The sequence below is a fragment of the Mycotypha africana genome, assembly GCF_025528875.1.
Source record: "Mycotypha africana strain NRRL 2978 chromosome Unknown BDF20scaffold_1, whole genome shotgun sequence".
In the NCBI taxonomy this organism is placed as follows: domain Eukaryota; kingdom Fungi; phylum Mucoromycota; class Mucoromycetes; order Mucorales; family Mycotyphaceae; genus Mycotypha; species Mycotypha africana.
Window position 1 is genome coordinate 2,158,092 of NW_026515725.1, and position 25,454 is coordinate 2,183,545.

Here is a 25,454-nt window from a genome sequence, read left to right on the forward strand (position 1 = left end):
GTTTTCATAAATTACTATATACTGATATTACTGTCTTTCTTCTAAGGCTGTTTCACCGTGGCTTCTGGCTGAAATGGTTTGGCAATTGAATATTTGAAGCTAGTACTAGTGTTCATTATAATACAACTATATAGTTGTGTAGAATGCATAAAACCATTAGCTGATGGGTAAAAAACCGACGACTGATTATGCCTTAGCCAATTACAATGATTTTAAGCAGTAATATCAATAAGTATATCAAGGATAAATCCAATGGATAAACAATTCTAAGTGGTTACTGTGAACAAGCTTGCCGCTTCTTTAATATGAGCCTTCATTGAGCCTCGCGTACTGAGGTTAAATGAGGCAGAGTGATATAATGAGTCTAGTTGAAAGTGCTTCCAGCTCACTAGCAATGATAAAATAACGAACTACAACTTTTGAAGTGATATCAAGTAGTGTAATAAATATCGTCATTATGCATGGGGTCACAATAAATACCTGATGAGTGAGCTTTTCTTCTTTCTTGACTATCGCGACCTTGGATGGTTGACATGTCTGAGTGGTGGGTTGAATGCCCTGTACGACTTAGAATGCCCAGGGATACAACTGAAGGTAATTTCCCCGCTCCATTTTTTTTCTTCTCCAATTTTTTGAACTCAAAACCTGAGTGTGACGTTTCGACAATTTAATTCGTCAAAGCTTCCTCAAGGCAACTACCTCTTCATTTTTGTTTTTCTTCTTTACTTATTGCATAATTCTTTGTTATATTTTATTTATATCGTACATAACACAATATACTTAGGCTGTAATGGAACCCGTCAATATTTCTTGCAGTGCGCTAGTCGACGCACTAACAGCTTTGGCGCAGAACTGCTCACAAGGAAGGAGATCGTCTGCTGTGAAGACAATACCCCGATCGCAAGACACTTCGTATTTGACAGATACAGCCGATGCTGTTAGAGAGGTCGGCAAAAAATTAGGTAAAAAAGAAACAAGTGCATCAATAAGATTACTTTTATTATCAACTTCCTCGCCTACTAATGACTATGTCAATTATAATGCAAAAATCAAGGCAAAACACGAGTGAAGTGGGAAAATCCAAAGTCTGTCATGATTATCACAAAACCAGGCGATTGTTCACTCATAAAAATGACTCGAGAAATGGCTTTGTATCTAATCGAGACGCCTCGTTATGGTTCAGACAGTGGTATAACATGGTAAGACATTCAAGACAGAATTTCTCTTTTTATGCAGGCTTAATTTTTTAACCGCATCTCTAAATTCGGACTTAAATTCAGCTATGTCGATGAGAAGTTAAAGTGCTCAAAACGGTTCAACTACGAGAAGATAATTAATAAGCATCCAGTTGCAAAAACTAAATTGAAGTTTTGGACTCCCGAGTTGTGCGCTGCAAAACCCAAATCATTTGACTTTATTATAACGGTATGCCCACAACAGTTGCTTTCTTTTCTGCTTAGAGATATTTCCATTAGAATACAAACAACTGATCATATCATTTTCTTCCTTCCTGAACGCATGTTCAGCTTGGCGGCGATGGAACAGTATTATTCTCATCTTGGTTATTTCAAAACTATATTCCTCCTGTTATACCTTTTCATTTGGGCTCCTTGGGATTTTTAACACCGTTTGATTTTGATCGTTATCGACAACACTTGCATAACGCAATGGAATCTGGTGTTCGTATCAATTTACGGGGTCGATTGACATGTACTGTATACCGTCGAGTCCCTCATCCTGATTGTAAATCACCTGAAGAAGCTAAGACAATTCAACTTCGTAATGTGGTACGCGATCCTGTTACAGGTAAATTTACTGTTGGCAATTGGTGTCAGGAAATGAAAAACCAGCAATGTCAGCGAACCCAGGAGGCAATGAAAATTAGCAATAAACAGAAAAAATTTGGCGAAGTGGATGGGGACGATATTGAAGAAGAAGACGCGGCTGTTTGGAGTGAAACGTGTCAGGAAATTGCAGCTACAGCTATGCCGCCAGCTCCCGTAGGCGAGCGGCGACAAGTACCCTGTTTCACGACGGTACCCGTTGAGAAATACCACGTTATCAACGATTTAGTCGTGGATCGCGGACCTAGTCCTTATGTGAGCTTACTTGAACTTTTTGGAGACGATAAACATTTAACAACCGTACAAGCAGATGGTTTGGCTATCTCTACGCCCACGGGAAGCACAGCATATTCGGTAAGCAAATGAACGTAGAACAAATCATGCAGCTTTGGTTGCTGAAAAACAGCGTCATGTATAATAATAGCTATCAGCTGGCGGTTCTCTTACACACCCTGACATTCATGCAATTCTTATAACACCCATTTGTCCTCACACGTTATCATTCCGTCCAACGCTTGTTCCTGACTCAATGGAATTGCGTATTTGCGTACCCTACAATTCCAGAAATACTGCTTGGGCAAGCTTCGACGGACGTGGCAGAGTAGAGTTGAAGCGTATGTATACAATGTTTGAAGTTTTGGCTAAGAATTAGTGAACTGCAAACTAACATTATTTTGTGCTTGCCATTTTTTTAGAAGGTGATCATATTAAGGTAACAGCCTCGAGATATCCTTTCCCTACAGTATGTAAAGAAGATCAAGCTACAGATTGGTTCAATTCACTTCAAAATTGTTTGCATTGGAATAAGAGAGAACGCCAAAAATCATTTGCAGTTGTGGAGTCTAATGCAACCCGTCATCCGAGAAGGGAGACCTTGTTGACAAAGATTCAGAACCATCCTCAAGCATTATCCCATTTACCCCAATTGCCTAAGGCTTCAACACCAAATTATACCCCTTCTATACGACCACTAGAGTACCCATCTCCACCACCTGCTCATCCATTGGCTACACCACCAGTGTCATCCATGCCACAACAGCAACAGCAACAACAACAGTGGTCTCCAAAGCAGGGCCAAAACGATAACAGAAAGTCGTCTTCTTCGTCTTCCATTACCTCTTCATCATCTGATGCAGGTCAAGATGAGGTTTTTGGTATGTTTTATGACGATGACTCAGGAAGCGACCGTTATCACATGCGCGGTAGTGGTCAACGTATGAGTGACCGTCACCGTCATGACAGTTGTGCTGAAGTAGGATCCAGTGCATCGAGTCTCGGGTACGATTCAGTGGATGAGCTCGAAACAGATGAAGACGACGAAGAAATTGAAGGCTATATCACTAACAATGATGGTTTTGTTGGGTGGACAGATGAGGAGATCATGAAGTCTAGATATTTGGCTAGTATAACAAAAGAGCTGGAAAGAGTTTCTTTGACATCTCCATTTAAAGAAACTATATCAGAAGGAGAGGAGATACATTTCGAATAGGTTTTCTCTCTCTTATTTTGTTTTCCTTCCTTCTCTTTGAAATATACGTTTTTGCCATACATTATCGTTAGTCGTTCAAGTTCTTAAAACATGTAATAAATTTGACGTCATGCAATTGCCAAAAAAAAAATGCTACCAAAAAGCAATTATAATATCATTTTGCAATAACCTTACTACAGGTTTGCCCCGAAGAGTAAAAGTTAACTTGGTAAATACATTGAGAGTCACCCTGCATTTCACGTTAATGTGCATATTAGAAAACATGAGGGGGTGAAAGGATTATATTTTTATTATTTTGACCAATAGTAATGAAGATAACTACACGGGAGTAAGACTAATAATTATATGTAATTAAATATATTTATGTACGGTTTTATATATTCAAAGAATATTTATTGAGTAGCAATCAATTTATTGCTGTTGTTGTTGGTTTTGTTGATCTTGAGGTTGTTGTTGGTTTTGATCTTGAGGCTGCTGTTGGTTTTGATCTTGAGGCTGCTGTTGGTTTTGATCTTGAGGCTGCTGTTGGTTTTGATCTTGAGGCTGCTGTTGGTTTTGATCTTGAGGTTGTTGTTGGTTTTGATCTTGAGGTTGTTGTTGGTTTTGATCTTGAGGTTGTTGTTGGTTTTGATCTTGACCTTCGGTGGGCTGAGCTTGTTCAGTGGCGGTTTGAGTCTCGGTCACAACTTGTGTCTCAACAGGTTGAGAGGAAGATTGAGCATCAGTAGGCTGAGCTTGTTCAGTAGCGGTTTGAGTCTCAGTAGCAGTTTGAGTCTCGGTAGATTGAGCGTCAGTAGATTGAGCATCAGTAGGCTGAGCTTGTTCAGTAGCGGTTTGAGTCTCAGTAGCAGTTTGAGTCTCGGTAGATTGAGCGTCAGTAGATTGAGCATCAGTAGGCTGAGCTTGTTCAGTGGCGGTTTGAGTCTCAGTAGCAGTTTGAGTCTCGGTAGATTGAGCGTCAGAGGGCTGAGCTTCAGTAGGTTGGGCTTCAGTAGCGGTTTGTGTCTCGGTAGGTTGGGCTTCAGAGGATTGATCGACGGCAGAGGGGGCATCGGTTTGAGAAGCGGCAGAAGTAGGTTGAGCTGCGGTGACTGCGCAACCAGTGGGAGCAGCAGTTTGGATGGGAACAGTGGTTTGGGCAGGAAGATCAGTGGTGGCACCAATGGGTACAGTACCATTACCAATGAACTTGAAGGTGCCAGAGTAACCGTAATAGTCAGTATTACCACCATTAGGACCGATACGAACAAAGTAATCTCCAGAAGGATAGTCAGGAAGAGGGTGGAGCTATTAAAATAAACGATAATGAAATTCCGCATTTTAGAAAGTAGTTTATGACAGATTCTTCCTCATTTATAGCAATATAATGCTTTAAACTTACATTAGCTTTAGTGAAGTTACACGGAACTAAGTTTCCATTAGCAGTGAAGTTGGTAACGAAACTATATACGCAAAGTGACATATGATTAGTGCGTGCTCTAAATATGAGTGCTTGATACTATTATAGTAAACATACGTAGCATCGGTAGCAGAACCAGTCAACAAGTGAATTTCACACTTTTCCTTAGCGACAGCACGGTCAGACTTCCAAGCAACGGTACCAGTTTGACCAGCTTGCTATAAGTTTTGAGATAATTATTATTAGTGGCATGTGTTTGATTTGATAAATGCAATTAGCTATCTACTTACCCAAGTGGTGTTTCCCCAGGGTTCAGTGATCTACACAATTATTTTAAAAACGGAACGCGTCAATTTGCAATTAGCATTTAAACTGCTCTACAATATTGCCATTTATAACTATATAACTCATGGTAACGTACGGTGAAATTGCCAGCAGCAGAAACAGAGGCAACAGTAGCTACGAGAGCGGCTGAAATAGTGGTGACCTTCATTTTACTTATATTAGGAAAGATTGAAGAAAATGTAAAGAGAAAAACAGGGAAAAAAAAAATGTTTCCAAGGTTTTGGGTAAGGTATTTATATAGTTTCCTAATAGAAAGAGCGTCGTTATGCCACCCAAAAAAATAAGTTCTATTCAAATTTCTATTTTCAGACGGGTAAATTGAATCCTATCTGTTTCCTTTGCCCTTCAACCCTCGTGTTTTACTAACCAAATCAATACAAGCATTATAATTCTCCAACTGAAATTTAATAAAATTTTGAATATCAGAACTTATATCCTATATATAAGCTATAATGCTTCCTGAACACGTCGACAGCACGGTACCTTTAGCTACTACCATCAACCATTCATTTGGGGAAAGTAATTGTTACTTGAAATACGCGAAAATACATTTGTTTAATCCATTGGACAGGTATCAATAGTGGCCTTTTTTCGCTCTAGTCCCCTTTAAAAATTGAAACACTTCCTGAGAGCTCAACATTTTTTTTACCCGATCAACTTTAAAAGAAGAAACAGTGCAAACCAAATGAGCCAATCATCTGTTCCTATAATTCTCATCAGCCTCTCAGAAAGGTCCAGGTAATCTACGATTATCATCAATCACGAAATATGGCTGAATTTGAGCCTTATTGTATGAGCTAGTGTCATTGCATTGCTTCCTGGAATTGAATAAAAAAAAAGGGGTTTCAGCCGTAGAATATGTTAAATAATGCGCTGTTATTTACAGCTAATCCATTCCATGTGATACTTTCAATATGCCTCATTTCTTAAAATTGCACTGGACAATAAAGGCATGAATGACTTAGGCTTTACGACGCAATAAGTGATTCGGATGAGCGTAAGAAACCAAGAAATTATGGAAGGCGAAGTTAAACAACGGACGGACACTTTTCTGTGGCGACCTCCCATTTGTTTATTTATGTAAGTTAGTTTTTTTTCGCAAGAAAAAAAATAAAAAAAATAAATAAAATTAAATGCTCAGATCTACTAAGGCTGCTTCTATAATCTAAAACGCTTGAGCTCCGAATGGAAGGCTGCAAACACATTTTCACAAGAACAATTGTAACTGTTTACTGTTATATATGCTTTTGAATTGTTTTCATACTACATACAGAATTAGTTTCAAAGAGCTTTATTTTCTAGTGATTTGTATTTTGCATTAACGTTGTATTCCCTCAAGCAATGTATTTGTCATCAGCTCTGATCTACGTTTATGTTGTGTAATGTCGCACTCGAGACGTATGCGGAGTTACAGCGAAAAAGCCGAAATAGTCTAGTAAGAAGAAAAAGGAAAACTCCAATGTCGTTCTTTCGTGTCCAAAACAGCAAATGGGAGAAGAAAGTGTTGTCTCTGTTTCCATTTTGAAAGTTGTGGAACAAGGGTTCAAGCGGTTATTCGCTTTATTGTATGAATATTCAACTTAAACTAAACGATGATATAAGAGGAACGTATTCACGATCTCTTTTATTTGGTCATTTTCTAATCTTTGTTCCAGCAAAAAGGATTTTCGATGCTTTCGCCAATTTGAAACGTAAAAATGTCATTGAACAACTTCATTGGCTTGTAAAATATCGTGTTCTGTGTTGCTTGGCATAGAAACATCTGAGCAGACAGTCGGGCTTGAAGTCGTATCTTAAAACACATATCACGAAAATCGATGCGATCCTATTTCGTGGCACAGTTGCATGAAAAAGATAGACAACAATCGGGCATTATCTCTGTCTTTCTGTTAAACCGCAACAGTAGTCTCGATTATGGTATTCCAATTATTCGAACCAAAAAAAAAAAAAAAAAGGTTTAATAAAGATTAGGGATTGTGAAATTCATATTCAACTTGAACATTTGCTCCAGCTCGTCAAGCGCAAAGATTTATAGCTGTATTCCATTAAACGCAAATGGAAATTCTTGCTGTTAAGAGCTACAAATGGTTGAACATTCAGAGATAGCATGATTCTGCTATTAAAAGAGAACTTTACTAGAAGACTAGTTAATGCTGTTTTGCAAAACAGTCATACTCCAGTTTGAATGGCATTTGCGTATTGATGTTACGGCTAATTTCTTGTGTAGTGGAGAAAAATGAAAGCAACGCGCAACGACATAAAAAGGAACAATCCCCTTAACAGTTATATTGTATAGAAGGTTATCAATTTGAAAAGTCTAATCCTGCAGCTCGTTCTCAGGCACGAAATGTGTGCAGGGTCACCTTATCCGATTGATATAAAGGCTACATCACTAAATGCCAAGCCTGCTTTTGAATCTTGACAATTTGAATTGAATATACTCGATTTTTGATAACCATAATAATTGCGAGGTCCAGCTTTGACTATCTTGAGATCCGTAGGGTATTTTTAACATAAACCACAAGAAATGTAACCGCCTACTGTGGACTATCAGTCAAGTGTAAAATCAACATAATATCATTCTATGGTCCCGTCTATACTCCTTAAGAAGACAGACACGCGCTTTCATTGGGCCGTCAACTTTAGGTAGGCCTTCGCGATCGTGGTTAGACCTCGCTTATAAATAAAAACCTTGATATCCAAATGTATTCTCATACATAGCATTGTATATGATAGGATGAGGGGTAGTAAGGAAACTCATGAATAAAAGCATTATGGACTGGTGAAAGCGATTCTTTTGTATTTCCAGTAGGCTGAGATACCTGTTAGTATCAGCAATAACAAAACAGACAAAGGTCTACAACTGTGGTACCGCATGCCACCATCATTCTTTGTTAAGATAGTCTGCACACATTCTAGGTTTGATTTTTTAGATATATAGTTCACAGCACGTTGATGTAAAAGAATCAGCTGTTTCGAAATAAGAGAGAAAACCGCAAAAGAAAGACAAAAACAACTCGTGTCTCTCATGAATGGCTTGTTGTACAGTTTCAAAAAAGAACTGCATAAGGATTAGAATGATTTGAATTATTGTCGAAAACGGAAAGACTTCACAGAAAATATTGTTGTGGTTGTATCAATGCACAGTTTAGACAGAACAAAAAGACGTTGCTAGTACGAAAGAATTAATCGAACTACGCAGATATCACTGAATCGTTACTATTACTCAAACATACAATAATAATTCAAGCATACACTACAATAAAATAGGTAACACACATCGTACGCGAGAGACCTTCTTTTTTATAAAGACAATGCACCATGAGATGGAATGATGCAGCTCCATTACTAGCATGAAGCTTCTTTCAAACCATGGTTTTGTTAAAACACTTATATTAATATAAATCGCTTGGATAAATCTCGGTCAACAGATGCAACTGATGAATGATAGGAGGGCAATTCTTGTGGCAGTGCTGCTCACGGGTATGTTGAACATTTACAGTCAGATATAAACGGTGATAGTGTCATCAGGTTTAAGAGTTCTTGAATAGTATGGCAATAAAATAGAATTAGCCTTTGATTTTGCATGAAAACAACGCTCAGCCCTTGCTACAAAATGAAGAAAAGGAGTAAGAAAAAAGGTGTAACACTCAAGTGATATATAACTTGGGATTTTGGCAAGTATTTTAAGTAACGTTTGCATCGTACTATTTCCTTTCTTTTTTCTTCTGTTTGTCTAAAACATCTTGCTAATGTCTTCGTCGTCGAATAGTAACAACCCAAAGTCATACTATAATACTCCAAGTAACTAATCACTGAGACATATTTGTAAATTAAAAAGGCACTCCGCCCTCATGAATCACTACTTCTTTGGTACATATAGATTATGATGGGGCTGCTAGTAGCTCTTCCAGTCAACATCAACCAAAAGTTGTCTATAAACCAGATGAAATAAGCTCCATTTCGACAAGTGACTTGCTGCCACCACCACCTTATTCGCCCAACCCTTCTGCTGCTACTGTTGGACGTAATTCTTCGTCTTCCTACGGTTCCGTCCATAACAATAGAGGAAGCTTGGATTTGGAAAACCAGCAACAACAGCAACAGCAACCGTTATTAAGTAATATTAGCCCAAAGCCAGCGGTTTGGGTATCCTCATCCATTGATCCACGTATGAACCTTTCTTTTATTTATACAATAAGAAAGCATAAAACAAACAAATAAGCGTATTAAATCTTAACACTATTTTTTGAAGTTGAACAGCAGGCACAGCAGGCAACACCTTCTACATCTTTTTCACCAGGATTGGCTTTGTTTAACAAAAAAAACCGCAAAAGCCTTTTTCATGCTGCTAGCCATAATAGTGGTGATGAACACGATGTAGGTCACTGTCGTGTTTGGTGCAAATATATTTTTGCTGCTATCCTGTTGTCACTTGTCATTTACGAATACAGTGATAAATTGTTTTCGGGCGTTACACCAGCCAAGCCGAAACCTTCACCATCACTACCGCCACAACAGCCAAATTATTGTAGCAGCAGCAACGTAGGAGATTGTGTTACTTGGCAAGGCATGCCAAGCACCATTGATTTTGACAGTATTAAGAACCTTGAACTTATTGTCAAGCATACGAACGACAACGACCAGCAATATTCACAGGGGCAGCAGTTACATGAAGAAGGAGAAGAGGATGACTATTATTATGTTATACAACAAGGCCAGCTAATTATCACACCTACAGAAGATCGACATCGTGGAACCATTCTCAGTGACATAAAAATCTATCCTACTGATTTAGATTTATCCTACGATTTGACGTATCCGGAGGATGATACTTTAAGGCTCTTGGTTGAAGTACCTATGTATTTTAAAATGAGAGGAAATGAACGACAGCAGCGACGACCGTGTGTGAATGCCCAAATTGAAATCAAATTACCTTATGACTTGGATAACGTACACGTTCAATTGACCAATATGAATATTGATGTGGTTGGGCCTTTTGTTACGGATAACATGGAAGTATTGGATTTACAATCCTCCAATGGACATATCATATTAAATGAAGGATGGGCTGGCAAGCGCAAACTCAACCTTATTACGAGCAATGGAAATATAGAAATCAATGGTGATAAGGTTATCTCAGACGACGAAGTGTATATTGAGACGAGCAATGGAAAAATTCGATTTACTCAGGATGTAATAGCTAAACGACGTGTTCAGATTACGAATAGCAATGGGGAGATAGAAGCCTTACCTAATCTGATACAGGCAGACTCCGAAGTATTGCTTAAAACGAGCAACGCTGCTACAAAACTTTCTCGTGTTATGGCTGATAGAGTCATTACTGAAAATGCTAACGGAATTGTCTCAATTGTTCATGCAGAAGCGAAACAAGAGATTGTGGTAACAAATTCTAACGGGCCTATTTCGCTTTCAGTCTATGGGACCAAAAATAACAGAGTCACCGTGATCACCAGTAATGCTAAAGCAAGCCTTCACATGGTAAGTGATGGAAAGACAGAAAGCATTCACTGCAAAATCTTCTGACTTTCCCCTCTTTAAACCGAATAACACAATAGCCATATGAATTTGAAGGAGCTTTCGCCTTGAGTACCTCTTTTGGAGATGTGCGGATTGAAAGTGATGAAGGCATTACTTATCAAGATAAATTGGATCATCTGAAGAGAGGATTCAGACGGGGAAAAGGTAACAAGGGCGACCTCACTGCTCAAACAAGTAATGCAGATATAGAGGTTGCATTTGATGTATAAATATTTATACAAGTAAAATCACCGGTCCCTGTATGAAATAACAAACCCAAGCTATGCTTTATTGTAAATGTTATGATCTCCCTGTACTGTCAATTTTTGATGTTGCTTTGTTATTATTGTTCATCGTCAGTAGCTATGAGTTCATATATCTCTGCCTCAGCATCATCATTCATTCCACCTTGGTCTACGGGTTCATTAGCAAATACTGAGGGATTTGTACTGTTATCTTCTTGCTGTTTTTGAGTTATTGCTGGATCGGCCTCTTCTTTGGCGGCGGAAGAGGTCGTCGTCTTGGGTATTTTTCGATTAGCATTGCCCATCTGCTCTAAATTACCTCTCTTCTTTTCAGCTGCTGCCATTACACCTTTCGCTGCTCTTGGCTCCATCTCTTCAAACTCTTGCCAAATGTAACTCGGCAACTCTTTTGCACCCGGTAGTTCTTGTATTAAGTTCGCAATAGTGGGATGCTTAAAACCGTAATAATCTGGTCCGCTGGCAGAATTAGAGTGGTCGCGGTGACGGATGTCGTTAGCGCGACGGACAATGACGGTCCAAGCGCCCGTAGCTGAATTGGCAATGATAGGTTCGTTAGGTAAATCAGCAGCCACGACATGAAAACGAGGTGCGTCCCCGCCATCCAAAATAGTCGAAGTAACAATTGTGTTTTTATCAGGATCAATCATACTGGGATAAGTTCTAAAAGAAAAATATAAAGTGGTGAGAGGGATCTACGTTTTTGGGCCACTAACCAGTAAAACCCAAAGCCTACCTGCTTACAGTGTAGCCGACAGGGAAGATGTATCTCTCGTTATGATACGCCGGTCGATCATTGATAATTTTTCCTAAACTATGAACGGTAAGTACGCCTATCTCTTGGGGTAGCTTAGGCTTTCCATGTTCATCTCTTTCAATAGGCTGTACTCGTCGTACTTTCTGGATTTTTAATGTATTTATTTTGGATCGTTTGGGTGGAGCGGATGGTATAGTTGTAATTAGCCTTAAGGAGGATGGGGATTCATCATTAGTCGTAGTTTTAGACGTAGTATGAGTAGTATTAAGCTTATTAATAATAGTAGGCGTGGATATAGAGGTGTAATTGCTCTTATGAACTGTGCGTGGCGGAGGGAAAGTAGGGGATGCTGTTTTCTGTTTTGCCTTGTTTTCCAGTACTACAACGAACAAATTCAACATATAAACCAGCGTCAACTACAAGCTTGATACTCGTTTATAACCGGATAAAGGCCTTGATCACTTACTGGTTTTCAAATCATAATCCTCTTCACTTGAGTCTGATAAATCACTATCGACCAAGTTATCACTATCACTGCTATCATCTGTAAGTCTGTCGACACTTTCTAAACGGTCAATATTGTCTAGCAAAGTACTTTTCGGTCCAAACAAACATAGCAGATGAGTGAGTCGGTAAATTACCATTTAAACTTTTTTTTTTCTTTTGCTTTTTTAATAACAGCATACTTTTTTTCATGTCTCAATGCATGGATCTCCTTTTTTGCATGAATGTAATCTTTATTTAGAGCCATATTAAGCTGGTAATGAATAAGTTAATCGACTAGTGTGGTCTTGCATGTAAGAGATGATTAGAGAAGGTTAGCTTACTTCGACCATTGCTTTTAGTTTCCTTTTCCATTGTTTATAAATCTTATTGGTCATCAAAGAAGGCGTAGTGTTGGTATTGTAGTTATCTGTTGGAAAGGATGGAGAAGAAGCATGTGATGAAGCTTCTTCTTCTTCTGCGTGTTCGTTTTCATTATAATGAATCATGGGTTCGTGTAATATTGCTGTTTTTTAACAGACTAACAAATGATGAAGAATTGCTTGAATGTAGAGTAAGTAAGGAAAATAGCAAACGTGAGCGGATAGTGATGAAAAGAAAAAGAAATAAAAAGCCGTAAAGAAGTAAGAAAAAAAAAGGAAAATTTGGAAAAGAGATGAATTGGGAATGCCCTTCTTTTACTTTAGAACAAGATATCATCACTATAGGTGTTGTATTATAATCATTCATTTTTTTTTTTTTTGTCTTTAAAGTAGCTACCACGACACACATTACTCGTGCGGGATATATTTAAACAAAAATTTGCCCAATAAGAAAACATGGAAGGAGAGTAGCGCCATCTCCTCTATTTATAAAGGCGTTGACTTCTTCCGATACAAGTTTATAACAATAGACACACCATAAGTAGCTCCCGATAGGCCGCTACATATCGTTTCGTCGAACAAAACAATTGATATATGCAATCGTTCAATTATGACAATAAGTGTACATTCACATCATTATAAAATCGACTTTGCTTGTAACGTGTTTTGACTAGTATATACACCAAATTTTACTTGTGTTCATACAAGCAGTCTATGACCATGAAGATATTAAAAAGGCCAGAGCTGATTTTTTGAAACCAACTTGAGGATTCTATCGTGTTTTTAATTGTTTTTTCTTCTTCAACTTATGTTCAAACCCCGGTTTCTAGTATTATGAAACGAAGCTCGGGCAAACAAGGCAAGGTGAAAGGGACGACTAGTAAAAGCTTGGGTTCCAATCCAGGTTATCTTGGTTTGAGAGGTGTAACCAGAAAATAATATGTAGAAATGTTAAAATGATGGAAATAGTATGACTGTTTTTGGGCATAGGTTGGGCATAAGTAAGGGACATTGAGAGAGGAAAAAAAAAATAAAATAAAATAAAAGCCATGATTGCAGCTGTCATTTTTTCATCTCTTTTTCTTTCTTTAATTGTCATTGAAGAGTCTGACTCTTCTTGCACATACCAAACCCTCTATCTTGGCAGTCAATCCTTGACCTTTGCTTTGTTTCTCTTTCTTTGATTGTTGAGACAAAAGATTCACAATGTCAAAGGATTTTGTTGGGGGAAACATAGAGGGAAAATCAAACAAAAAAATGGCTTTGGAAAAGGCCATTGAAAGATTGGCTAACAGGATCCATTAGAAGTTAAGACTGCACTCTTGGATAGTATAATTCAATCAACAAATAAAATTTTTTCTTTTTTTTTTTATTGGGTCAAAAAAAAATAAAAATAAAGGGTGATCTTCGTGAATGTGTGCAACAGCAAGCAATTTATTTTAGTCTTATTGTTTTTTCCCTTTTTTTTTGTTGGTGCTTTTCTTCTGTCTCTCTTTATATTTTCTTTGTACATAATATCATATCAATAAAATAACCATCAAAATGAAAAGGAAAATCACTACGCTTTCATCCAGTATCATACTCGTCAGCATAAGCTGTTTGTTAATCTTTATATTCTATCTATCAACGAACAGTAAAAGTCAAGAACTAGAGGCTATTCCAGTCACCTTTCCTGGACCTTTCGATTTACATATACCAAGAGTCGACGAAAAGTATCTAGCTTATTTACCGCATTCTGGTTTTCACAACCAACGTATCGAATTAGAAAATGCCCTTCTGCTCGCCAGCTACCTTAAGAGAACTTTACTCGTTCCTATGGTCCTTCTATCCAATCCCGCCATGCCTTGGTTGCGATATGAAAAACTGTATGAACGTCTCATTTTCCAAACAAAAAATGGACTCGATCATTGTGTCGATTTGGACAAATACGGTCTACCTTTGCCCAGCGAGTGCCTAAACAGCTTTCGTTGGACCAATATACCTTGGACAGTCTTCTACAATATGTCCGCTATTGGCGAAGATATCCCACTCATTTTCCGGAACGAACTCAGTTATGAATGGATGTATGAAAACCTTGACATTCAACCTGAAGATATCTACTTTTTTAAAGACATGTCACCCTATGAATATCAAATTTTGGATAATAAGCGTTTGGATGATTTACCCATGACTCGTTTCAACTATCGTATCGACGTCGAAAAGTTACAGGAGATTGAACATCGTGTCCTTCACTTTGGATCTATGTTTGGTTCCTATCGCGTGTTGGCAGAAACCAATGATCATGCGCTTAAGTTGAAGAATATTCGGTCCAAGATGATTCTACAACAACCTATTTTGTCAGCCGTGACAGCAAGAATTGTTGAGAAATTAGGCGGCACCAACAATTTTATTGGCATGCATTTACGTGTAGGGGATGGCATTTTCAAATTACGAGCCTCTATTTTGGTCGATGATATTTTTCATGAACTGGTCGATAAATACACAGATTTGACAGTGGAACAAGTAGCGGATTATGAAGGCGGTGTAGAACAGCATAATCTGGACAGAACAGAATCCTCGGAATACGAAATCAAGTTGAGAGCCTTTCATCCCGGCATGGGTGAAAATGGGGAAGGAGTCAACTATACAAAGCCGATTGAAGTTCATCATGAAAGCACCGATAACTTTATCTATTCAACAGAGCACTTTAATACAGATCCACATATTTCCCGAAGATTAACATGTGCTAAAGGCGATAAGGTAACACACCGATTCAGGAACACAGTACTCTATATTGCAACAGACGCACCTGATCCAAGAAATCATCCCTTATTGCGTAAATTATTCACAGTATTCCCTTGTACATTCATCCTAAATGATTTCGTGGACGATATTGAAGATGTAAAGCGATTGGAAGTTGTAGAAGAAAGAGTGAAACTGGAATCTTATCTGATACCAATGATTGATGCGATGGTCTCAGCCCATGGTCATACTTTCTTCGGCACTCCGCACAGTACTTTTACAGGTTATATTGAAAAGCAATTGAATCCTATTTATACTGGTCAAGAAGTCAAGGTGATTGGCTTAGAAGAATTTCTAGAGATCCAGGCTGCTAAAGAAGCAGCATAATAATTTGATAACCACAGAATACCATGCCCAATCAAGAAAAAATAAAATAAAGAATTGCGATATCCTCTCTTTTTTTTTTAAATTGCAAACATCGATCGAAAATGAGTTAGGCTTTTACCTTTTGCATACATCTTGTTAGTACAAAAAGAAGCCAAAAAAAAAAAGGAATTCATGCTTTTGATACAACCTGGCATTCACTTATCCTGCCCCTTTATCATTTCTATGAACATTGCGAGAACCCTTCTTGATGAAGTTCAATTTAAAGGCAGTTCAGACTTTATTGCTTTACTTTCCACACAACAACAAGAATTCTCAATCGAGAGGCTTACTATTTGCCCTAAATGCCGTTTGCAGCTGAAGGAACCAATCACAATGTTCTGCGGATTTACTCTATGTTACTCATGTTATCACAGCAGCAACACTATGGGTACCAATAAACAACAATGCTTGTCGTTTACCTGTCTAAGATCTCACGAAAGAGAGAAACAAGCATTCAAGCGCAATATATTGTTGAGTCAAATTTTAGCAGTCTGTAGCAACAACAATACCGGAATAGAACAAAAAAGTCTAGAAATCGTTTGTAACCTTTTAGAGTGCACGATATGTCTTTCGACATTCGTCCAGCCAGTGACACTGCCGTCGTGTGGACATACTTTTTGTAAAGATTGCCTATATTTAAATGAGCATGACTACTGCCCACTATGTCGACGAAAGTTTCTATATCATCGCAACGGCCATAAAATAGATCAACTACTATCTTATTGGGTAGAATATATCTCTCACCATCAGAAGCCATTCAAACTACTGATGGAAGCAAAAAATACAAAAGCTGTCATACCTTTCTTTCGAATCATAACAAAAGCGAGTGAACACCCCATGTACAAAAGGGTACTGTCTCCACTAAGGCCACAATCACGTTGCCTCTTCCATATTCACTTAAATCACCAAAGTACACGAATACTCTCGACCATATTAAATCAGCCTCTTCGGAAACACTATGCTTTAGGTGCTTTCCTCTCTCCTGAAAATGAAAATAACTTTAAATACAGTAAAGACGGATTCCTACTAAAATTGGAGCATATAGACCACTCAGCAGATGGACGATATACCGTCGTTCAGGCTAAAGTCCTACGTGAAGTATGCATTCAAAATCTTACTACTACTACTTTTACCACTCTTGCTGCTGTTCTCTCGGTGCCGTCAAAGAACGATACATAACAGAATGATTTATTGTGTACGAGCGATATAACTATTAAGAAGAGTATCATAGAAACAAAAGCAAGCAAACGGAATATACTCGAATTATATCTAATATTGAAAATGATCTCCTTCTATCTAAAATGTTTGCTCACTTTACTATCGACATTTTTGTTAATTCAATTTTGCTCTTCCTTTTGCTTATTCATTTTTTTTCTTCAAAAAAAATAATCTTCCTTTGCGCAGCTTTTGTAGTCTATTCTTGAATAGTCAGTAGAAGTATAAATTAAAAAAATCTTTATTCAATATAGGTGTGAATTTAGTTAAAGTAAACCCAAACAAAGGGAAAAAAAAAAACGGACAGGAAGTCCAAGAGTATAAAGGTGTAGATAAAAAATCTATAATTATATGTGCGCGAGGATTGTGTATGAAAGAATGTATCATGTACATCCTGGAATGAAACAAATTGTTGAACTTCTTTTTGAATAGTAAAAGAAGGTTTCTATTGGCTGTTACAAATGATGATCGAAAATTTCAAAGGAAGATGCGTTCTTTTTAACGGCGTCTTGATTTAGAAGCGGGAGTTGAGCTTGAAGGAGGGACTGGTGTTCCGGTTCTTGATCTGCTGCCTCCTCTATTATTTTTGGCTTGTGGCTAAAGAAAGACAGACCATCAGGTTATTGATCCCCTCTTTTTTTGTTTCTATCTACTTGTGCAGTTTTACCTTTTTCTCTTCAACCTCCTCAAACTCGGCATTTTCTTTTTGAATCAAACTAATCAACGTATTACAACGTCTGGCGATCTCCTGCGAGGTTCTTGACTTCAAGAACCAATCGAATCTGAACAGTGGTGATTGCTTGATTTCGCGACGAATGTTATCATATACATTTTCTGTACCGTAACCATACTTTTCAAGCATAACGATAAGGAAGCGATCTTCTTCTTCCGTGTAGTTCTTACCCTTGGTAGGTTGAGTATAATGAATTTTGATTTGCTGAAGTGGAACACGGTACTGCTGCACCTTATCAGTCAGGGCTTGCTGAATTTCAGCTTGCTTTTCTAATTCGTTTTCACCACGTTCAATCTTGGAAATATGTCGCTCGTAATCAGCAATTTCTTTATAACGCGACCAGAAGACCTTGGAGTATTTTTTAACTTCCTCAAGTGTCTTGGAGCCTTCTAATTCACCAGTAACAGCTTCTAAATCTTTACGACCGTATTTGGCGCAAGCATTGATGAAAATAGCAAAATCTTTCTTGCTCCACGTGGAAAAGCCTTTACTATATAATTCTTTGCGTTCCTCTTCTTCCTCTTCTGTAAGAGGCTCTGCATTGTCAATCTTCTTTTGCTCCTCCTTCCTCTCCTCTTCGAGTTTCTTTATTTCTTCTTCTGTCGCGCCTTCTTCAGGACTGATAGGTGGTATTTTATAGCCTAACGACTTTCGTAAATAGAGTGTATCGCGTTCGTTCAACTCTGCAAGACGAGGAGGGAAGAATTGAAAGTCTTCGATATTGTATTTCTTGGGTCGCGGCGCTTTTGTTGAAGGTGTGCGAGTAGTCGTACGTAAAGCTTCCTTATAATAGTCATCCACGGCATAGTTCGCCTTTCTTTCTCTCTTGGCAGGTCCAAGCCAAGACAGTCCGACATTTTCGGCCTTACGTTTGTGGCTCCAGTCTTCACCATCCCACTTGTAAGCACTCTCTGAAGAGAAATTCTTCAAATCATCTAAATTGAGTTCAGCATATTTTTCATTTAGCTCAGCCGTCTTTTGTTCACCACGGCGCAAGATTTCATCAATATCATCCATGGTAGTGCTGCTATTGTCGCTGTCACCGTCTTTGAAAATATTCTGAGCGCCATGCTGAATCATTTCCAACAAGTCCTCCTTGGAAGCCGTCTTTGTTTTGGGGCCAGATTGAACACGTCCTTGCTGGATGACTAACTGATCAAGACGTAACTTTTGGGCCGCACGTTCGAGCACTTTTTCTTCGATCGCATTTTCGGTCACAAATCTAAACACATAAACTTGCTTTGTCTGACCGATACGATGCGCACGATCCATCGCTTGTAAATCAACTTGAGGGTTCCAATCGCTGTCGTAGAGAATAACAATATCAGCCGTTGTCAGATTAATACCTAAACCACCAGCACGCGTCGTGAGCAAGAAAATGAACTTGTCACTGTCGGGCTTGTTGTATTCATCTATAGCATCAATACGGTCCTCTTGACTCGTTTGTCCATCAATACGACAATAAGCATACTCCTTCCACCAGCAGTAATCTTCCAGAATATCCAGGACACGGCTCATTTGGCTAAACAATAGCACACGAGATCCTTGTGCTTTGCATTTCTTAAGCAGTTTATCCAGCACAATCATTTTACCAGAATTGTCCACTAAATGTTGGTCTGTGGTGTAAGGAGGTCCTGGTTCGGCGCCGTCGAATAAATAAGGATGATTACAGCACTTTCTCAACTGCATGACGATGTTCAGCAAACGCGTTTTGCCTTCTCGCTTATTCAGTCCGACGCCGTTGATCGCATCAATATCTTTTTCTAAAATCTTTTGGTACCATTGACGCTGCATAGGTGACATCCGTACATACACGTTCATTTCCTTCTTGGGCAACAGTGATTTTTCCACGTCAGATTTGATACGTCTCAACAAGAAAGGTCGTAGTACTTTGTGCAGCTGTTCGATGACTTTCTTTTGATCGCCTCCTTGCTTTTCGAACCATTCGTCAAACACTTCGGAAGAGCTGAAGACGTCAGGTAATAAAAAGTTCAATAAAGCCCATAATTCGTGCAAATTATTTTGAAGAGGTGTACCCGTGATGAGCATGCGGTTGCGAGAATCTAAAATACGGACAAGCTGAGAAAGCATCGAGTTTTCGTTTTTGATACGGTGAGCTTCATCAATGATGATGTATTGCCATTTGACCTTTTTGAATTGGGCTTTTTCCATGAGACAAATTTCGTAAGAGGTGATGCATACTTCAAACTTTCCAGGGAGAATCCTTTCGTTGATCAATTTTTTCTATTGAATAGATACGGCAAAAAGTCGTTGAGGGTCAGTCTATTTCGCCGCACGGCCTTTATTTTCGAAAAACTCATTCTTACTCTTTCGTCTTTATCACCATGAAATACAAAAATATCAAAATCAGGGATCCATTTTCTGAATTCATTATACCAATTATGTAGTGTAGATTTGGGAACCACAACCAAATGTGGACCATTAACACCGCGTAAATGCTTCAAGTAGCCTAAGAATGAAATAGTCTGCAATGTTTTACCCAAACCCTACAGAAAAATACAACAAAAAGATGAACAAGAGAGGATCTTCATTAAGCTCAAAAGTAATTTTTGTTTTGTCTGTACCATTTCATCAGCCAGAATACCGTTTATACCATTTTCAAACAAAGAAATCATCCAATTGAGACCTTGAATTTGATATTCTCTCAGCGTACCTCCTGTGACGTCTATATTGTAACAAAGAAAAAGTTGAGTATTTGCTGTTGTAAACAAAATGATCGAGAAACAAATTTTCAATTTACAAGAAGGTGATTGAGTGAATACAGTCATGTCTTCTTCGTTCTCTTCTTGCTCATCCTTCAAAATTTCTTCGTCTTCCTCTTTCTCAGTCTTTCTTCTACGCCTTGATCTATTGAAAGATAAGGAGAAATAGAATTGATTATGTATGTTCTGTATCTGACTTTGTACTCAATTCAGCCTTACCCTTCCTCGGCGTTGTTCTTTTGCATTTCTTGCTCTTTCAAAACGGTTTTCATTGCGTCATCCTTGACTTCAGTCAAGTTTAAAAAGTGAGCAAATAACTCAGTTTGACCTAAAAGATATCTATATCGTTTGACCCGAGTCTCATACTATATCCGTGTAAAAAAGAAGTTTTGGAAAAAGGGGTCAGTTGAATTGACGTGACAGCAAAAGAAGAGTAAGGCATTTACTAGTGAGGGTTCTTTAAAAGTTCGCATAGGTGTTGATTCCTTTGAAGTAACTCTAGAAGAGTCCATATCCTAATATATTTATTTTTTTTCGTCCGAAAAAGGGTAATGTTGGTTCGGCTGTTAACCTATCAAGTGAATAGCGAAACGCGGTATGAAAGCTTACAGAGTCGACTTGAGATACACTGTTACTATCTTCTACAACAGCAGGAGAAGCCTAATTGAATTAAGAAACAAAAAAAAATGAGTATGGAAGAAAATTTTGCAACTCTTGGGATGAAGTATTTGGTGAACATTTACAGTTTGATGAACATCTTGATCAGCTTTTTGATCAATATCCATAATCTAGTGTTTTGAGTGACAAAAACCCAAAAAAAAGAAAAGAAAAAAGCAGGTTCAAATATTCAGTTATTAAAGAATCCTGACTTCCGTAGTTGAGCTTTAGAAGAACGTATGTTTGTCTACCTTTGTTTCGGCCATGGTTCAGACAAAGTGTTATTCCGAAAATTTATTAGACAGGATGAAGGAGGGACTTATTTTTTGGAATTGCTTGCTTTGCTTCTGATCAAGAATTCTCGGATCCGACAGTCGCTAAATCAAGGACTGCACAGAGAATTGAAAAAAAAAGAAAAAACGCGACCCGAAACTCGTTGTGCGAGCGTGATTTTTTTTTTCCCTTTGAATGAACGATAAGCGGAGATCAAGGGGTCACTGATTGGAGCGAGAGCACTTTAACCATCTTGTTGACAAGCATTTGCACAGCCTCCCTCAAAACGCATATGCTATCCGTTTGGATTGCTCAAATACTATCTCGTAAAAGACTATATGTACGGTTGAAATGAAGTTAAAGCAAACGATTTTAAGAGACTTTTTTAACATTGGATGAGTCGTCTAGTATTTTTGCATGCCATGACATTTATTATGTAATGGTTCTAGCGGTGCTGGCGATCTTGAGCGAGAAGCTTAGTTTCTTATCCAATACTAGGACGACAAACGGAAAGGAGATAGATCAGAAATGACTACTAGAAAAAGAAAAATCTCTGATTTACAGGCTGGTATAATCGATCACATTTTTGGCTTTCTATATCTCCATAGATAGTCATACTCCGGAAATATATAACCCCAATTATCTTTTCCAAAGGAAGGATGTTCATATTCCTTTTACGATATGGTGGAAGAAAAACGTGTGTAAAAAAGTCTGTGGTCATTTATTTGTACGTACACATATAGCTTTATACCTGTATAATAAATACACGTTATTTGCCAAATCCAATCATGTCGAAGAGTTCCCTCTAAATATACCTTCCTTCTTATTTTAACATCCGAAGCGCAAGCAAATCCTAAGCTTTGGATTTGTGGTGCCTGGTACAACAACGTTTACTCAAATCAAAGGCAATGTCGGTTTTTTTCCCTCTTGATCATAAACCAATCAAGAGGCCAAAATCCGACTTCACCCACCGCCAGCAAGGCCTTGTGGTCCATCTTTCCCTCTTTTAGTAGGTTTGGGCGACCGTCGCTTCCCATGGGAGGGTTGAGTTTTGCGTTGCCATCATAAAACGAATATAGCGCCTCGACTACAATTTTAGGTTTTTATAGTTTGATGGGCTATAAATGAAATGAATCCTTTTTTTTTTTTTTTGACCCCGTCAGTATAAATAAAAGGTCTCTTCCTTTTTTTTTTTTTTCTTTTACACTTATTCTTTCTTCAAGCTTTCATTTCCTTTCATTAATCTATTCATATGAGTCAATCTAAAAAAGGAGTCTTTTCCGTATTCAAACAGGAGGGAAACCAACGACAAGCACCCTTCTATTGTCGTTGGACAGAAGATGAAGATAAGCTATTATACGATGCAGTTCAGTTACATGGTCCACACAAGTGGTCCCTGATTGCTAGACACGTTCCTGGTAGAACTCCCGTCCAATGCTCCACACGTTGGTTAGGTGCTTTAAAGTAAGTTTTGGACATATATCCTATTTGCCCACCTGTATCACTTAGCTAACCCTACATCCATTATTTTTTCAATAGTCCTCATGTGCATAAAGGTCGCTGGTCGAAAGAAGAGGATGAAGCACTTACCGCCGCTGTTAGACCTTATCTTAATAACAACAATAACAAATCATCATCATTACCTTTATCATCGAATTCATCATTGTCAGCATCATCAGTCACATCTGCATCAGAAACCGAAGAAGATAACCTACCTTGGAGCAAAATCGCCCTGCATATCCCTAACCGCACCGGTATTCAATGCCAAGCACGCTGGACTGAAGCATTGGATCCATCTGTTAGAAAAGGTCGCTGGAAGAAAGAAGAAGATGACTTGTTGAAAATTGGCGTTGAACGTTATGGTTGCTGTTGGATTCGCGTAGCAGGTTTTATTCCTGGAAGAACACAAAGGCAATGTCGAACAAGATGGAATCAAATTCAATCAAAACGACAAAAGAAGAGTACTATAAATGCTACGGCAACAACGCCTACTGTATTGGCGATACAGCAGCAACATACTAGTACCAAGAAATTAGCAGTGAAAACTGAACAACCAAAACCCATCCAGCACAAGAAGAAGTCTGAACATAGTCAAGAAATATTACAATGGAAGACTTATTCAACATGCAAAGGTAGCATGGAAGAACAACTTATCAAGCCCATTCAATTATCAGCTACGCCTTACATTCTTCTGAATGAACAAATGTCTTCTGTAAGCCATACCAATTCCAATGCTGCAGCATCACCCATCTCAAATGCTATCGTGATACCTTCCGATATTCAGTCACCTTTACAATCACCTTCCACAGTCTCCTCTGGCTTGTCCTCAATGGATGAAGATGAATTTACTGAAAACAGCCTTGACGACTATTTCCACTCGTTAACTGATGTTATCAAGGTGGAAGGCTATAACGACAATATCAACCATAATAAAACAACGAATAACAACTTAAGTGCAATGGATGCCGTTCAGCTTCTGGACAACTTCGACAACATGGCCTTGCCGACAACAGCTCCAACAACAACTCATAACGAATCCTTACTTAATCATTTCTTATATGATCAACAGCCTGATCCTCTATCATTCTTGTCCCTATATGAATTCTTGCAGTCGCCGACAGCAGCTATCACAACAACAGCAGCATTACCCAGCTTAATGTTAGATAGCTATATAAATATTCCTAATAGCTGCACCACTACTACCACTACTACTACCACTTCTAGTTCATAAATCTCTATTGTAAAATGCCATTTCTGTAGAATTATAGTTATTGCTCTCGTGTAACATACTTTATGCCTCCTGTTCTTTTTGTACTTTGTAAATCTAAAATATACCTACTCTACTTTTTATATTGTGTAACAAAAGCCTTCTCTATATTTAATAAATATATTCCAAAGGGTCTCGTTTACCCCACAATAACTGTATGTCTACAGCATTCAAATCGGCTTGACTTCCCAATCTGGAATGTCTAATTTCCCTATAAAACTATGTGTTCCAAAACAAAAGAAACATTTAGTCCGTGTCGACGATGGTTACGAATTATAGTCTAATTTCAGTCGTCCTTAAGTACAATGATGTAGAGTGATATATCCGTGCGCTATAATCAACGCGCGCGTGACTAATTTTTGGATGTGGTATTCATCTAACTATAACAAAAGGTGTATGACTTTGGAGGTCAGAAAGTAAAAAAAAAGAAAAAAAGAAATGTGAACATAGGGGAGTGGAAAGGTTACCATATATGTATATACTGGTACTAATTAGAGAGCGGGTTGGTGTCACAAGATTAGAGATAGACGAGTTAATAGTTTACATCTATCACTGAAACAACAGATGGTTTGATGAAACAGGTTCTGTATCTCGAATTAATTACACACAACAACTGTAAAGGCCAATACAGCACCAAGCAAATGAAAACAAAAAGAAATATAAAAATTAGACGCTGGTTAATCTATACCTTATCGACCACTTATTGTTGAAACTTCACCTAGTTTCGATAATAGAGAATATATGCTGCCGGGCGCGACTCGTTGCGTTTCCTTTAATCAAGTGTAGAAGGTGCGTCGAGATTTGCTACACCGGATAGGTCAGTTTCTTCAAGTGGGACCTTGAGATGGTTCGCAGTTTTTTTTTTTTTTTCGGTATTATACAATACAATTCTTACACGTCTAATTGCTGGTCAGATCCAGAAGGCAGCTTTAACAGTGCTTTCAAACAAGCGTTATATCTTATAAAGCTTTTCTTATGGTCACTAGAGTTACCAGTCGTAATATATATCTCTCTCCAACCATGCTAATTTTATACAGAACTCACCGTTTAGTTCTGTAGTACATGTAGGAGTCCTTGGAAAGTAGTTAGAAAAACCTTAACAAGTATTCATACCCACTTTTCATCCCGACCCTTCAATGTTCTTAAAGCAAGTCTATCAACAATTTCTTTGGATGTTGTGAGCCTTTGAAATTCTTTATCGATACTCATGTGTTGATGAGACATGCAGTTGATAGAAACGATGCTCAAGCTTATAATGAAGTCTACAGTTCTCTCCAGTCTGCATATTTATTGATATACCGATGATATTCGAGTACATGGCGATTGGATGACGCTCCATGACGCAATCTATGTAGAATTACTTTTCTTTCTTTCCAACAGAAAGGCAAAGAAATACAATATTTTTGGTGCGCCAACTGAAATTTAGCCGAAACTC

At 38.2% G+C, this 25,454-nt stretch overlaps 8 protein-coding genes across 8 annotated transcripts; 5 read left to right on the forward strand and 3 right to left on the reverse strand.

Annotated features, from left to right (window-relative positions):
* The first annotated feature begins 698 nt into the window (after positions 1–698).
* On the forward strand, positions 699–3,673 carry BDF20DRAFT_50915 (ATP-NAD kinase-like domain-containing protein). The gene is made up of 6 exons (XM_053075628.1): positions 699–962; positions 1,055–1,199; positions 1,281–1,425; positions 1,527–2,198; positions 2,269–2,458; positions 2,540–3,673. The coding sequence occupies exons 1-6, from the start codon at positions 791–793 to the stop codon at positions 3,331–3,333; spliced, it is 2,118 nt and encodes a 705-aa protein (XP_052940824.1). The 5' UTR covers positions 699–790; the 3' UTR covers positions 3,334–3,673.
* BDF20DRAFT_50546 (uncharacterized protein) lies at positions 3,539–5,274 on the reverse strand. Its single transcript, XM_053075622.1, has 6 exons — positions 5,154–5,274; positions 5,023–5,052; positions 4,850–4,950; positions 4,715–4,775; positions 4,138–4,620; positions 3,539–4,107 (listed from the first exon to the last, which is right to left on the reverse strand). Exons 1-6 carry the CDS (start codon positions 5,223–5,225, stop codon positions 3,745–3,747), a joined length of 1,110 nt encoding a protein of 369 aa, XP_052940825.1. The 5' UTR covers positions 5,226–5,274; the 3' UTR covers positions 3,539–3,744.
* A 3,353-nt stretch (positions 5,275–8,627) lies between these two features.
* Positions 8,628–10,912, forward strand: BDF20DRAFT_845320 (uncharacterized protein). The gene is made up of 4 exons (XM_053079675.1): positions 8,628–8,881; positions 8,961–9,248; positions 9,333–10,579; positions 10,657–10,912. Exons 1-4 carry the CDS (start codon positions 8,830–8,832, stop codon positions 10,846–10,848), a joined length of 1,779 nt encoding a protein of 592 aa, XP_052940826.1. The 5' UTR covers positions 8,628–8,829; the 3' UTR covers positions 10,849–10,912.
* On the reverse strand, positions 10,793–12,502 carry BDF20DRAFT_50939 (F/Y-rich N-terminus-domain-containing protein). The gene is made up of 4 exons (XM_053075629.1): positions 12,325–12,502; positions 12,105–12,232; positions 11,618–12,017; positions 10,793–11,544 (listed from the first exon to the last, which is right to left on the reverse strand). The coding sequence occupies exons 1-4, from the start codon at positions 12,387–12,389 to the stop codon at positions 10,962–10,964; spliced, it is 1,176 nt and encodes a 391-aa protein (XP_052940827.1). The 5' UTR covers positions 12,390–12,502; the 3' UTR covers positions 10,793–10,961.
* A 1,048-nt stretch (positions 12,503–13,550) lies between these two features.
* BDF20DRAFT_845330 (CigA protein) lies at positions 13,551–15,680 on the forward strand. The gene has a single exon (XM_053079676.1). The coding sequence runs from the start codon at positions 14,047–14,049 to the stop codon at positions 15,610–15,612; it is 1,566 nt and encodes a 521-aa protein (XP_052940828.1). The 5' UTR covers positions 13,551–14,046; the 3' UTR covers positions 15,613–15,680.
* A 14-nt stretch (positions 15,681–15,694) lies between these two features.
* On the forward strand, positions 15,695–17,175 carry BDF20DRAFT_845331 (uncharacterized protein). Its single transcript, XM_053079677.1, has one exon. The coding sequence runs from the start codon at positions 15,784–15,786 to the stop codon at positions 16,828–16,830; it is 1,047 nt and encodes a 348-aa protein (XP_052940829.1). The 5' UTR covers positions 15,695–15,783; the 3' UTR covers positions 16,831–17,175.
* A 340-nt stretch (positions 17,176–17,515) lies between these two features.
* Positions 17,516–20,834, reverse strand: BDF20DRAFT_811730 (SNF2 family N-terminal domain-containing protein; the record flags this gene model as incomplete). The annotated part of the gene is made up of 6 exons (XM_053076715.1): positions 17,516–19,843; positions 19,927–20,106; positions 20,185–20,285; positions 20,361–20,467; positions 20,542–20,687; positions 20,769–20,834. 6 exons carry the CDS (start codon positions 20,832–20,834, stop codon positions 17,516–17,518), a joined length of 2,928 nt encoding a protein of 975 aa, XP_052940830.1.
* Positions 20,835–22,365: 1,531 nt separating this feature from the next.
* Positions 22,366–24,174, forward strand: BDF20DRAFT_845336 (uncharacterized protein). Its single transcript, XM_053079678.1, has 3 exons — positions 22,366–22,387; positions 22,457–22,716; positions 22,792–24,174. Exons 2-3 carry the CDS (start codon positions 22,505–22,507, stop codon positions 23,981–23,983), a joined length of 1,404 nt encoding a protein of 467 aa, XP_052940831.1. The 5' UTR covers positions 22,366–22,387; positions 22,457–22,504; the 3' UTR covers positions 23,984–24,174.
* The last annotated feature ends 1,280 nt before the right edge of the window (positions 24,175–25,454 follow it).